The sequence below is a fragment of the Styela clava genome, chromosome 1, assembly GCF_964204865.1.
Source record: "Styela clava chromosome 1, kaStyClav1.hap1.2, whole genome shotgun sequence".
Classification (NCBI taxonomy): Eukaryota; Metazoa; Chordata; class Ascidiacea; order Stolidobranchia; family Styelidae; genus Styela; species Styela clava.
In genome coordinates, this window is record NC_135250.1 from 21,594,686 (window position 1) to 21,610,407 (window position 15,722).

The following is a 15,722-nucleotide window of genomic DNA, read 5'->3' on the forward strand; positions in this document are numbered from 1 at the left end:
AAGGAATTAGTAATAATTAGCGTCTGAGCCTCTATCAGGCACAAATGCCTTGAAATGCCTTTATTGCCAATTTATTTAATCGCTATTTTAAATCAACGTTCAGGATTCACGCAATCGTAAATTTGCTAGGTTTATCTAGCTAATACTAAAATAACACGAACACCATAGAAAAGCAGGAGAAACTCAATTATCATTTTAATAAACATCTGCGTCTCGGTTACCGTTCACACACGCACGGTTAATTTACAGGTGATGATAAGAAAGATCAAATCCAAGGCAGAGGATAAAACTCAGAATAAAATTAATTTGGTTTTGAAATCAGCCCTTAATGTATTCAACAGCTATCGCTGATGTGAACGCAAGGGTATACTAAAAATATGAAACTTCGATATTCGGCGACCCCTTATTCTTGCAAAAAACGAGAAAAGGCGAGAATATAGAATACCAACTTTAGGATATCGCCGCCGAAACGATCGCGGTGACAAAGACAATCAGCGATTCTGTTGAAATTAACCATTAACCAGTAAAAAATCGCTTTATTGTCGACTTTTCAATGTTTCTATTAATTTCCAAGTGGAGTATCGACCTCCGACGTTCTGAATCCCTGTAATGTATAAAAAAAAAATATTCATTATTCGACTATTCGGTATTCGTTAAAAATATTCAAATTATTCGATTCGAAAAAAGATTCTATTTTGCCCACCCTAGACTAACACCCATTCAATTTGGCTTTGGTTCCTAATAAGTTTGTCAAAGCGGGTCGTAATCGTGGAGGATGCAAGGTGCAGTAGCTGCTTGAGATGATCGCCAGATATTTCGGGACTATTTTCGATTACTGGAACAAAATTAAAATGCTCTAGAAATTAAAATAATCATTGAGTTATTTGATTTATACATAATATTAGAAAATGCGACAAAAACTGAAAATCCACGAAAGCAAGCCAATGATTACAGCCATGTCTAAAGTCTTTCCAAGTGAAAAGTGTCTGAGTTGCCGCGAAAACTCTTACTGTTGCGTCACTATTGCTTCTTGTAGATTAGTCAACGCTACGCAAATAAACACGGGGAATCCATTCGACTAACAAATAGACTTCCGCATTTTAATTTCAAGTCAATGATTAGTTTCCAATGAAAATTTTCTTCGAAAGTAATTAATTTTTGAGGCATTAACATGAGCCGCAGGAAAGGTTGTTGAGAGCCGCACGCGTATTATTTGAGGTATTTATCTGATGGGAAGCTGTGTGTACCAGGTTAGGCCATCATTTTATTCCTGTTTTAGTTTTATTACGAGCTCGGGGACTGTCTGTGTTAGCCAAGAGAATATACCCCCTACCCATAGGTTTCAGTCCCTTTACACAACTTGATGTAAAGTAGGCGAACAAAATTAGTTACCCCCATATTAGTACGCACACTTCTAGAGCGACCAAATTTTTGTCCAGTATCGTTGCCATAATCCAAAAACCAATGCAGTTGATCAAGTATACAAAACCGATTGCAATGCACAGTTATAGAAATCTTGCTCAAAAATATGATCACCCCTGAATTCTGAAATTCCAAACCCTGTCGTTGTTAGTCTCAAAAACTAAGCCAGCGATTTGAAACCGTTTTCGATAAATTCCTCCCTTTGCCACGTTCTCGGGCGAACCTCGATGAGATGTTGATAAACGGAAAAAAATGTATCCACATGGCATTTAATATTAACGTGAAGGTAAATCTTGCATATTAGATATTATCGGTTTAAGTGGATGCTTGGCAGGAGACAAGCTTACATGCGACGTAGTATTTACATTCAATACATTGTGCTGTTGGCCCAAAAATAATCCCTGCCGTAATGAAATCACATTTGACGTGACCAGAGTCATATTTTTCCTCTACAACTTTTCAAGCTTTTATTTTATTTCTTTCACTTCGTTACCTTTTCTTTTGCTATTTTGTGACTGGCGAGCCAAGTAGATCTATTCCACATATTTAAGATAGATCAAGCTACAGACAACAGACTGCCGTCTGCCGTCTGGGTCGGACGTGTTTTTGTTGCTCTGTTAGATGAAAGATCAATCAATGCTGTTGGACTGAGAATGCTACGCGCTGTGTGTTTCGGTATTTACTATTAGATTTGTATCTCGTGATATCAACATGATCAAGGCCCATCCACCGGAATTAAAGAAGTTTATGGATAAAAGATTGGATTTAAAGTTTGTGTTTGGCAGTCGTCGGGTGCGGTCGCATTTTTGAACGGCGCAGAAAGATTAGATTGACAACAATGAACCAGCACTTAAGGAATATCAACAAGTAAAGGCCGAAATATGAAATTACATGGCAGCATAAAGGCAACATACGGACATCATAACAGAATCGAAAGATGAATACAACAGGGATTGATTCAGATATTTTATTTTGTGACAAAGAGTATGATATACTGCTATTTCTAGAAATTCCGCTTGAATACTGAGTATTCAACTATATATGTGTAAATAGTTTGCAGTGTAACATTTTTAAACATTCATTTAGTGGCATATTTTTGATTTGTTCTCTCTGTGTGTATACCGGTACTGTTTTAACAATGTTGGCCACGTCAATGTATCAATTAGGCTACAGACCTGCTCACGTGTGATTAGTGTTTTTCCTAATAATTGCTTTTATGAGTGTCCGCACACCGAATTTGCCGCCATGGTTTTGCGTTTGTTTGTATATTAAACCACTTATCACCTTTTCCGCAATGCCCAATCTAGCAATCAGTGTAGTTTTTCATGGCTTGGTTTTTCTTAAAGCTTTCATGGCTTCATGAGTATGACTATCGTCGCAAATTTATTACATTCCACTCCCCACATTATCTTTGCATGAGGTTGTAGGTATTGGTCATTATCAACGTAATTGTTGAAAAAGAGTACAACAGCCCGAAAGTTTATTACTATCGTGTATTTTGTTTTCTAAGTTTGGCCCAAGCCTCATTTAATTGGGCTTGTGTTTTTGTGTGCGTGCTGGTGGGCAGGCACATGAGATACTTCATGTTTTAAACTTTTTTGTAGGTTTTGCTTGCCCTCCAGAATTCTCCATTTTAAATTTAGGTTTGTTATGGAGTTTTCGAAATAAACTATCTATCTATCTATCTATCTATCTATCTATCTATCTATCTAAACTATCTATCTATCTATGGTGCATACATACAAAAGGCGGATATTTTTGGTGGAAGTACTCAAGTACCCCCAAATAACAAGAATCTAGAACTAAAGCAATTGGTTATAAACATTTCAGGAACTCAAGGATTAGTTGAATAGTTTGATTACCATTTATTGTTTGATTGCACAAACTGTAAATATACATAAAAGCAAACCTAACACTGGCAAAACAAAATGATCTTCAAGTTCAGCAAGTTTATTAACAGTGGAAAATCTGTAAGTGGTTCGCAACAGAGGGTCCGGCCACACAAAGGGGCCAAAGATCAGTTGGAGTGGGGTGACAATGCTAGGTGCAAAACTGATTTCATTTTCCCCTTTACAAGAAAAGACCCCATTCTTCCTAGTTTCATTACTTGATAAGGTTATTTCACAGGCTTTTGTTCACTTTGTTGAGCATGAATTCTTTGAACATACCGGTAATGGGATTTTGAATCTATGAATCAAATGACACTATAAATACCACTGGAATAATAAAGAGAGGGACATGAGTACTGAAAGCCTCTAAAAGGGAGACACAAGCCTTTTCATCCGATTAAAGTGGATCCAGAACTTTCTTCGCCATTGCCAGCTCCACTGTCGACTTGATCCAGAGTACCTGAAATATATAATTTTGGAATTTATCGTGTAATCAAACAAATATTTTTACCTATGTATGTTACATGGTCCCAGCCTTACAAAAAGTATTTACTGTATTTTTAATTTCACCCAATATATCAAAGAGCGAGCTTTTGCTAAAATATTGACCTAAATCAAAAATTTTAGGTATCATTCTCTTATTAAATGACAATTGTCCTGCTATATGCATTTACAATCAGTCATGCTTCCAATGCAAAGCTCATATTGTCTTTTCTCACCATGACCTCTTTATTACCTATTTACTACTATGAATTGTTTCTTTTTAGATAAGATAAGATTTTATTTCGATTCATTCGCAAAAACAAAATGAACATATATACACAAGAGATTAAGGCGAAGAATCTGGAAAGTGAACAAAACCTAATAAAATAGGTTTAAAACGTATTAAACGCGTTCACTTACCAAAGAAGAAAGAAATGAGTCACAAACACAAACATGAATATTGACGGCAGTCATTACTCAGGCGTTTCACTTGATAATCAGGTTGCGTGCAATCTTTTCAAAAACAAAAAAGTGAATTAAATATCCGCTGTGCGTGTGATGCGGCATGTAAACAAACAGTCCGAAAAATCCTAGTTGGAGGTGCGAATGCATGTTTCCGTTCCATGCTCAAACATATATCTTGTAAAATCTACTAAAACGTTAACACACCAATGTAAAAATCGATTGTGAATTTTCTAATATCAGTTCGTGCAGTTTAACCGTAGTAGTATATATTTACGGTTTAACATTTGTATATCCGGTCTTCTCCATATTTGAGCAGAGCATAATTTCGTCCATCACAAAATCTTCCATTTTGCACATTTCCAGTTCATCATTAAAAAATCTGCTATTTCTGTTATTTGTTTATTGATGTCACTAAGTCTGGGATTCACTTCTCGAATGCATATCTTCGGCTCGAGGTAGCCACGTCCTCACGCGACGGCGGTCGGTACTGAAAGATATTTGATTCATCTCTGCTTGACCCACTGTGTGAATGAGAGGATATCATGTAAGAAGAAACCATGCATAGTTCATGCACTGTGATGTCATGTAATATAGTCAGTATATATTGGTAATATTTGAGCCTGATCTAAGTTACTAAGATCTTGGTCTCTGGCACCCTTAATAACATCATTTTAATGTTAAACCATATTCGATTGTAATTTTTTTTTTTTATCTTTGTACATTTGGCATCGTTATGTCATAAACTGACTGACATTAGATTTTTATCAATCTACCTACCTTTGCTTTTTCCATGTTCTGTATGAAGTGGTTAGTTCCACATGAAATTTAATCCTACCTTGATCTTGTAGAATACCATTTATTCATTGATCATGTGCCTTCCAGTTACACACTGAAGTTCAATTTTCTTACCATAAAAGGTTAAATTATTTATGACTACCGGTACTACCGTTGCATGCATACCATACTACTGGTAGGCTTCCTGTTCGTGAAACTTCATTTTTACCATTGATACCTAAACAACTGTAGCCCTGCACCATACAATGTTCTACATACGACCACAGTCACCTTACAATGGTACCATTGTGACTTTACCTCAAAGCAGCTATCGTCATGGCTACTTAAATAATTGGTGCACGGAGTCGTTTCTTGTTTTGTTGTTGTTGAAACGCGAGATTACTGGGCATACCTGGTTGGAATGCCTTGACGTATTTATATTTATTTTCAAATTAATGTATATATGATACTGTATATACACAGTTCGACTTTTTTTTGTTATTATTTCCTCGTTAGACTTGCTTATGGGTGCCGCTGCTCGATAACCAAATTTGGTTTCTCGCAGCTCCCCTCACCCTGAAATGCCTTTTATTTATTTATTGCAATTTGTATATCAAGTGTGCATTTAGTATGGTGAGAAAATAAACTACTGATTACTGAAAGGTTGAGAAGGCTCATCTAAATCGGTATTTGATTAAAATTAAACACTATACATATATTATTATGAACTGTCAAATTTGAAGGAAAACTTGCCTAACCCTAACTTTTGGAAGTTGACAAACAGCAAGTAATATGATTAAAAGTTTTTTAACCAAAAAAGCACCAAAAATAATTGACACATTTCATAGATGAACTGTAGAAATAGGTATACATTACAAGTAATATAAATTGCTAATCAGTAACTAGCAAGCCAAGAGGTGATTAAATATTATGTATAAAACTTAAGCACCAAGTTATGTATAAAACAAAACTAAAAACGTCAACAATGCACTGCTTTACATCTTATACACAAACCATAGGCACTTTTTATTAAGCAACAATTAGAATTTTACCATCCTCTGACTGGAAACCATTTGTCAACTATTTTTCCTTCATTGTCTGCCACATAGTAAACAGGGTGCATAGCACATGTTGCACATGACTGTTAATAAATCAAGAAATATTAGAAATGAAAATTTAGGTAATACAGCAAACCCCCAAAAACAGCTATGAATCAAAGCTTATGGAGTCGGTAATGCCAGAAATATTGGAAGATTCTGCTCCAAACAATAATTTTCTTCACAATTATATTCTTCTCATTTTTCAGATTAATTTTTTCAATATCAAGTTGAAGTTGAATTTTTTTTTAGTTAAAGTTGTGTAATCAAAATTTTAAAATGTGGAATCTTATATCATGGTTTTAAATTCCACTGTCGCAAAAATACATTTGGAATGGTGTTTCACAGTAGTGGTAATACCAAAAAACATCAATGGCTATAGAGCCAGAGGTAACAAGGTAAAATATGAGGCACCCGTGACAGAGCCACAGTTTGGGCTGGATTGCGAGCTCAAATCACCATCTTCCCATCTCTGCTATGATTATGATTGAGAATATAAATAATTAAATAGTTTCGTATTCTAAAATTATTATTCATAACGAACATATCAAATTAATTTACCTCTTCAATTCATAAGACCAACTCAAAAGATTGCCAATTAGGCAAGGTAAAATTATACTAGATAAATTATAAAATGAAAGATTTCAACCAATCTCTTCGCTTTTATTACACCGACTTTGCTATAGATCCGTAGTAATACTTACATGATAAGGCAGTATGAATAGCATGGACCCAATAGGGTATTTAGCAAAATCAATAGAAGTTCCATCAACATTTGTTATCTTTCCAACCTCCTGTGTCAGGTTTTCCAACCTTGGAAAATGAACAATTTCAACCAAATTAGCAAAGAAAAAAATGTGGTTGGCAAACAAGTGCTAGCTTGAAGCTTCAGAACAAATATTTGCTTTCACTAAACACAACAATCTTTTTGATTTTACAAAGCAGAACTGGTATTCACCCTTTGGTGTGAAAATTCACACAGTTATGACATAGCTTACTGTTTACGAAGATGAAATTAATTGTGGGCGGGATGGCTTACCGGTTGAAGCCTTAAACTTAACGGTGTTGGCATCTCAGGTTACCCATCGGCCATCTTGGATTCAAATCCAATGTTCACCATCTCACCCAGGGTGTAAAAATTGGGTAGGTAACGTCAAACAAGAAAGATTTCAGTTTTTAGCTCCTCATACAGCATTAGATATCGGTGGCTGTGCTTGTATAAAAAATCTAAGCTTGTTTATCGTTTCAGATGCATACACACGGAACCACAATGCAATGGCATTCCTATTTTTACAAAATGATTTTGCTCTACTGCCACGACTTCATCTGCAAAGCCATTCAAAGTACCAATACTGAGCATGTTTGCAAATTAGTAGGATGTTCCATCCCAACAGTCACGCCTCAATTTGCCAATACCTCATATATTGAAAATATATCAATATTATTTTTTAAATAATAAAGAAAGCGATAAAATGATTAAAAATAGCAATCACTTCAGCTCAGAATGATTCAAAATTGCCCCATAACCTCCAGAAGGCACTTTTCCGTAACCTTGTTGGGTCAATGCAGTGAATCCGCAATCTACTACCATGTGACTGAAGCCTTTACTGCTATAATGGCCAATGATTCTGGTTGCCACCATACAGGCTATGTCACTTCTCTCACAGGAATCAAGCATTTCTTGTTGAACATCTAATAATTGAAAAATATTGAAATGAACAAGCTTACTTAATGTCACAAAGTTTCTAAATTTGTTTAAGCATAATAGGAGTTGAACACTAAACTAATATTGTCTACATGATCTTCATCTTAAGCATACACCAAACAAAATTCTATGCCGGTCTATTGAATTGCTGATTTTATATGGCCATACTAATCTATTACACTTCGAGGAAAATAGGTGAAGTGGGCAAAGGGTTTGGACCCAAAATCTTTCTCGCAAAGCAAACATTGTCAGTAGTCAGAAACATGACTGTCGATTTTGACATGGATTCACTGGAGTCAATTGTCCAACTGCCTGGAAGTCAACATTTTTGATTCCTTGGGGTCAGAATCTCATACTTTGAATGGTTATATTTTTCTCTTCTGATCTGTTATTATATGAGTTAGGTACTAGTTTACCATAAAAGACATAGTTTCCAGGATGCCACTCTGTAACTTTTCTCATCATTTCAGTAGGTTGACTACATGTTGGTGTTGAACCAAGTCCATAATGCTTGCATTGTATACCAAGGGTTTTCAATCTTAAGGAATAAAACGAAATCATATTGGTATGTACCATAATTGAAAAATTTGGGTAAAAATGAAAGAATTGCATTGCAATATTAATCTAATGAGAGCTGGTTAAAATGGCTAATTTACAATTCCAAACACTTTGTAATGTGGAATATATCATAAATTAAGTTATTGTCAACCAATTTGGGTGGAAGTTCCGAGCTCTGAGTCGGGAGTCAAGTCCAGTCATGGGACATGTCTTATAAGAGTCTCAAGTCTAGTCTGAGTCTATCATGTATGTATGGACTGATGTCGATTTTGAGACATTCCATAAAGATGGCTCGAGTCACTTCGAATCTTTGATAAATTGTGACTAGAGGCTCCTCAACACTGCTTTCAACAGCATTATATATATATATTACTAAAGATTTGATTTGTGAAAAATATGAAATTATTATTTTGTCATTGTTTTCACAATCTTCTTAGAATAAGTGTTAAATCTTGTATATTGATTATAGCGTTAACAAATTTGAAAGTATGTGAATATTTGTTTAAGGCAGTGGTTTTCAAATTGAGAAAGAGAATTATCATGAAACTTGTTATGTTTATGTGCCCTTCAGCGAGTATTCATCTCACTAGAGACTCCGCAGGAATGAGAGCATCACAGCAGACAACTTCATGAGATGTACTGATTCCGTCCCGCTTTATATTTGTCAAAATGACTGATAATTTGAACGTCAGTGATATCACTTTTTTCTCTTTATACCTTTCCACTGTTGCAAGTAAGTTGGTCACAACTTCATCAGCCACATTTTTGACAGTCTTGTCTGCATTAAGATGATAGGAATGTCCACAATGGGTATAGAGACCTTGAAACTGGATTTTCTCACTCTTATGGAGTAGTTTAGCAAGCTCTATGAGTTTGCTCGAGTCATGCAATGCACCAGCTGAATGGTAAAATAAAATAATTTATAGAAGATACAGATGAATTTGAAACGTGATGATTTCGAAAACAATATATGATTTGAAATGTCAGTAACAATCTTTTCAACTCTTCAGTTCCAATTAAGAGTAAGTGGTGCCTAGAGCTGGGCATTTCGAATCGAATAGTAAATTATTCGAATCGCTTTAGAGCAAAATTTCGAATCGCCACCATCTTGTTTATTTTCTTTCTGCCAATGGTCGAGGTAAATTTCCTATTTTTTTAAGATGTTTTCAACGCAATTCTGACATACGACTCTTTTCTGTAGTGAGTTATTGATGAAAACGTATTTTTATTGTATGTGAACGCTCAGCAATCTGACTGAGTGATATATTCTAAGTTTTCAGTAATTTATGTGTCTTGAAAACCTAATACAATAAAAAAGTTACATACAATTCTATATCCCCAAGGTATTCGATTCGGAAATCATCAGGTATTCAGAAATGCCCAGCCCTACAGTGGTATCACATGAGAAGAAGGGTTGTAATTATCAACACATAAATACCTCTGTGATATCCACAATCCGTCAATAGAAAAATGGACCATTTCTTTCCATTTAGTAAATTAGTACTGACAAGTAAATTGGCAGTGTCAATTGTGTCTATCATCACATGGAATTCTGACAGTTTTTCAGATAAAGCTTTGCATCTGAAAACTGAAAAACTGTAGACACGGTGGCCAGGGCACCTGACTTGACATTACATGCAACTCAAATTATAAAATTTGTGGGAATTAGAATAGACCCAAACTGGAATTTATTTACCTTTTGATCTTGTCGGGATCATTTATCAAGGGGACAGCATACAATATATCATCAAAACCATTTTCAGCCAGAGCTTCTGCTTCAGGAAGAGTTGAAACCACAAGACCACGTTTTGATCCAGCAGTTTGGAGTTCGGCTACTTTTCTGCAAGTATTTATCTATGAAAGATCTTTATTTGTTAAATCGACAATTCTAAGAGAATGGATTCTCATCTTTTTAGACACAAAGCGGATTCGATTTTCTTTGCAACTAATGGACCGACCGATTTAAAAATTTTCGTACCGAACGATGGTATAAGCTGATAGAAGTCTATTATATTTTTTAATTTCCTCCTAGTTCTCGGTTGAGCAATACTCTATATTTCACACAAAACCGCTGTTTTATTTTAATTAATAAAGGGAACATTTTCATATGAATTATGGGAACACTTCATTCTGTCACGCTTGCCTGTCAATCTATTTAGCAATCTCAGTGCTCAGCTAAGACCCAACTGTGTTGGTACTGATGAGCAACCTACATGTCCATATATTTGGGCATTGCTCTCTCGTTTTAATAATGATAATACAGCAGGGAGATAAACAATTGCTGGATTGAAGTTCATATTTTTTGGTGATTGGATTCTTCACATTTAGAAAGATATTAACAATTCAAAACGGTTTGATCATATGGCAAGCCATGGGACCTCATTCCCCTTGCCAGTTCCCACCAACTGCGCCTGCCTGATCAAGTGTGCACATCTTTAAAATAGTTGATCCTTCCGGATATAAAGACTTACACAACTTTTGAAGTTTTGAAATGGGGCCGAAGTCTAACGCCATATTTCTTAGACCTTTTTTCCATATCTTTTATATTCTTTTTAACTTTGTCAATGTACACGATCAATGCCGGAGTAGGAAGGTCAGAAATATCCATGGCGGGAGCAACAGTAACATATAATTTGACAACCTTAAACTACAGAATTTTATTTGAAAGATGAAATATTTTATCAACCAGTATCAACGATTTCATAGAATAACATTTAAGAAATGAGAAAGAAAAAATAGAATTTTTATTTTCGTCTCGACATATACCGCAGGTACAATGATTCAGTAAAATCAAAATATATACGAGTGAGTGTAAATGCGAGTGAAAACGGCTAACTGAGGAAGAAAATTTTAAATTATTCGAACCTATATTGATAATATTTCAGTTTAATCAATGTGAATTTATGACCCTTTCCACACATCATTAGATATCAGTGGCTGCTATACAGGGCCTTGTTCGAGAGCGCAAGGTGTAAATTTATAAGTGTCATAATATGGAAATAATATTTTAATTTGATCAATGTGAATTACACTACTTCCCATACTAAACATAGATTAGCTTCCAAAAACAATAACCAGTGTCATGTCAAAAAAAAACTAGAAAAACTATCATAATTCAGAATAATAATAAAAAAAAAATATGAATAACAGAAAAAAATTGCACGATAATTACAGAATATAAATCTCTAAGTAACAAAGAAATTACTAAAGGCACAACAAAAGTTCAGTGAACAATTTAATACAAGACATTAATTCACAAAGAAGGTAGATTTCATCCAATTCCAAATGTATTTGAAAGTGTTTATTTCGGTGAATTACAATTTTTCAATTGAAAATGTGTCAGAGAATATTTTCTTAGAATCTAGTCAGAATGGATAAGTGTTCCTCCACTGTGATAACCAACATTGACAGATTGATAAATATGGAAATCCTATGTTATCCTAAAATAATATATAAATATATCATAATTGCAAGATTTTGTGTTGAAACAAACTGAAGTTTTGCAACAGCTGTATTTCTAAAATTAAATAAGATATTAAAAAGTATTTTGAATATCATCTCTGAATTGGGTGGGAGTAAAATCATTGATAGCAATATCAATATTATAAATGTACAATTGTAAATAAGAATGCATAAAAATATCAAGTGAAGAAATTGTGTATGTTTACTAAGAAATAGAACTACGTTTAGGGAAATAAAATATGCAATAGAATGATAAATACCATAATTAATATAGAGATAATGCAATAATGATTTTCAAACTATTCTAAAAGGATGTATCTACAAGATAAAAAAAATCAATAATGGCAGACAAAACCAAACATACAATAGCTAAATTTACACACAGAAAAGAGCAAATATAAATAATGCTGAAAGCAATACATGGAAAGCCAAAGTACTTATCCATAAATATTTAAAAAAAAATTAAATACAATACTTATGTTTCCATCTTTGATATTAGGTGGTCTTATGTTCTCAATATTACAAAATACTAATGTAAAAAAATTGCTCAAAGTGCTCAAATTGCTTAAAAAGTGAATTAATATTTCCACATGATGTGAATGGTAAGGAATTCTCATGCCATTCTTTAATTTTAAGAAAGGAAATAGATAAATAAATCTCAGGAATGCTTTCATCAGGCTACTCAAATATTTAAAGTTACCGTGAGTCATGTTTGACAGCTAGATAACTTAAAAGAGCACTACTGAACTTTTCAATATATATTTAATGAGACTGTGAAAGATAGTTTTAAACGATGAGAAAATATATGCCATATTGAGTTATGATATCCATACAAGATTGCAACTCAAAACTAAACAATGATATTTATTTCAATCTTTGAATAGGGTACCTTAGTTGGACATAACAGACTTTCGACCCCCAAGCTTTTCCATAGGCATAAGACGGTTTGAGTTATGATTTTCAGTCGCTTTGGGAGTTGCCCAACCATAATAATATACAACTATGTGGTTTTTTAGGACATTTGAACATATTCACCAAAGCAGTGACAATAACATGCCGGAAGAGATACAATCCTAATACTAACTATGCCAAAATTTTCAAACAACTGAATTATTTATGATTGATTGAACTGATTATTATGGTTGATTTTGCCATATTTGTGCATCATGAGCAAAATTAAGAGTCACGAGGAGAGAAATAGTGTTGTGCGCGTGCTCGTAAAAAACGACGGTTGTTAATCAATAAATTGTGTACTTCAAATATCAAAATTATTACGCAATAGCCAAAACCGAATCCTTCTGGATTCGAATCCTCAGGCTTCGATATTCTGAATTGCTCATCCCCATCCAAGGCGACTAAAAATCAAAATCAATCTGTCTTATCCAATCCTGTGGTTAGAAAAGTCCGATGGCCAGATGTCTGGGTCAAAACGCTTATGGGTCGAAAAGTTTGTATACCCTTAGGTTAAAATTTACACATTAGATTCATCCTTTCCTGAATACATATCAACAGTTTGCATTGGTAAATCTTTTTGTCTTTGAGCAAAAGAATAATATCCATCGATATCATCTTCACTCACAGCTGCGTCGGAATCTGATGAATCAGAATTTAATTTTTTTTCTTGATAGAACATACGACCATTAGTATGAAGAACTGGAGGAAAAGATTGAAGTATTGCGGCTGCCCGCAGTTTTGAAGAATTTTTTGTTTTATGACGATCCCCAGCAGAAAATGAAGAGTACGCAAAATTGTAGACGTTTTGATGTAAAAGTGAGTTTCCATTGTATTTCGGTCGACGAAAAGTACTCATAGGAGAGAATGAAAGAACTGGCAAGGTATGATGAGAGGAACCAGCTTGATATCTATCCTTAAATCGCATGTTTTTGTGAGACAATGAATGATGCGTTCTTGGGTTTTCATAAGTCATCACAAGTCCATTAATATTATGTTGAGATACAGCAAGATCCAAGTGATGAAGATTAAAATTTTCTTCATCTTCTGTGTCGATATTTTCATTGCACTCAGAAAGTTTGATATCGTTTGCAACGTTATGATTATCATTCAAACTACATAGACTTGGCAAACTCAGACTCAATTTTTTAGTGCTTTCGTTATTTTTTGCAAACATGTTTATTCCATTACTGTGTTCAATTCTCACACCTAATGTTTTCCCTAACTTTTGTTTTCTCCATTCCGCAGCATGTAAACGTGCCATTTGTTGTCTTTTACGTTTGTATGCGATTTCCTCTCTTATACATTTATTGATCATACGATTTTGCTTCGCATCATAGCAGACAAATCCCCAAGCAAGCAAGTATATTAGGCATGATAAAATTGGCCATGATACAGCATGAATCATCATATTAACATCCAAAACTAAATCTCGTACAATTTCATCTGGTTTGTTTGGATTGAAATAACAAGGAAAAACAGAGCCAGCAACCCCAAGTTGATCAAGAAAATTCTCCACACAAAGAGTTGGATTGTAATTTTCTTTCCAGCTTTCGCAAGCATCTTGATATTCATGGAGTAAACCATGCGTACCAAAAGTATATGAACATGGGTTACAATTAACCAACGCTTGTTCATTTTCCATTAGAATTCCACTTTCATATTTCCCACTTGTTCCTGTAGCATACAGAACCGTAACTTTGACGCACGGGTTGAATATATCTGTTCCAGCGCTACAACTCGCAGATGATTCGTTGAGAATAACATGTTCGGAAACCTCACATTTAGTTCTGGTAAAATCTCGTGTTAGTATATAGGGACGAACAACAAATATTGCCACAAGAATAATAATAAGTACCATAGCCAGGACTACAGGAACTCCAAAAAGTAGAAGTAGACGTAGCAAATTAGCACTCCACTCTCTTAATTTTTCACTAGTTGACATCCTTCCGTGCCGCATTTCTTTTATTTCCTCTTTTTCCATTCTTGTCAAAAACTTGTTGTTATGTCTTGTGTCTGGGTCAATCGCAACTCCATTATCCATTCCTAGAGCAGTCATTTGCTAGCTAAGTCAATATCTAAATCCGCTAGTTTAATATATTATGCAGTTAACGCAGCCTATATGACATGCTGACATGGAATAACAGATAAATCTGTAAATATTCAAATGTACAGGAAACATAATAAAACTAAAATGAAACAGTATGTCATGTACGCTGTCAATTTGTCTGAATGCGATACTGATGTATGCTCTCGTTGAATGTGGCCTTGGTAAATTGAGTCTAGTATAGTTTAGTACCACAAGTAGGGTGGCTTAACCGCTTTGCGGCCATCAACTTCCTAGATCTAATTAATGTCGAAAAAATTAGCGAACCGCAACTATATTTCTCACGCGTGATCCTCATCTTGTCCCTCACAGCTCTGCAAAATTACACTAAAATGCGGCCACAAACAAAAAAGTTACGACCGAAAACCCAACCGAAGAAAAAAAACAGATTATTTTTTTATGTTGCAAACTACCTGTTTTCCCATTAAAATAACTTGTAAATCCATACAAATATAAGAGATAAAGATATGAAACTTGGCAGGTGGGTAGAGTTGTGTTTCTTTTAACCATCTTTAAATTTTCGCGTTTCTACATTTAAAGGAGGGGGAATAGGGGGGTGCGTATTTCCAATACGTCGATAACATCTTTGTAGACCAATTTGCGACCACCGTGTTTTTGTCTGTTTGATTGCTGTGATGCGGTGCTTTGTATATAATTTGACAAGTTTTGTTCAAAATGACCGTGTTCTTAGAATATATGACGGTCAGAAATGCAATTAGAAGCCTAATTTTTTCACGCATGGCTGCGTATGCTCTTGTCTCACCGCAGCAGAAACGATGTTCAAGGCTTGAAATACGTGGTCGCACACT

General features: G+C 34.7%; 2 protein-coding genes across 3 annotated transcripts; both read right to left on the reverse strand.

Moving 5' to 3' along the window:
• Positions 1-3,149: 3,149 nt before the first annotated feature.
• Positions 3,150-11,003, reverse strand: LOC120342123 (D-serine dehydratase-like). 2 transcript variants are annotated; one of them, XM_078111703.1, is made up of 11 exons: positions 10,865-11,003; positions 10,090-10,233; positions 9,832-9,974; positions 9,111-9,291; positions 8,252-8,373; positions 7,624-7,822; positions 6,835-6,943; positions 6,086-6,174; positions 4,534-4,780; positions 4,215-4,307; positions 3,150-3,771 (listed from the first exon to the last, which is right to left on the reverse strand). In XM_078111703.1, exons 1-9 carry the CDS (start codon positions 10,999-11,001, stop codon positions 4,684-4,686), a joined length of 1,221 nt encoding a protein of 406 aa, XP_077967829.1. In that variant the 5' UTR covers positions 11,002-11,003; the 3' UTR covers positions 3,150-3,771; positions 4,215-4,307; positions 4,534-4,683. The 2 variants fall into 2 exon arrangements, with proteins under 2 accessions (XP_077967829.1, XP_039266768.1); XM_039410834.2 differs by lacking the exons at positions 4,215-4,307; positions 4,534-4,780 and having other exon boundaries at positions 3,155-3,771.
• A 1,872-nt stretch (positions 11,004-12,875) lies between these two features.
• LOC120342114 (uncharacterized) lies at positions 12,876-14,962 on the reverse strand. The gene has a single exon (XM_039410807.2). The coding sequence runs from the start codon at positions 14,863-14,865 to the stop codon at positions 13,327-13,329; it is 1,539 nt and encodes a 512-aa protein (XP_039266741.2). The 5' UTR covers positions 14,866-14,962; the 3' UTR covers positions 12,876-13,326.
• Between the last annotated feature and the right edge of the window lie 760 nt (positions 14,963-15,722).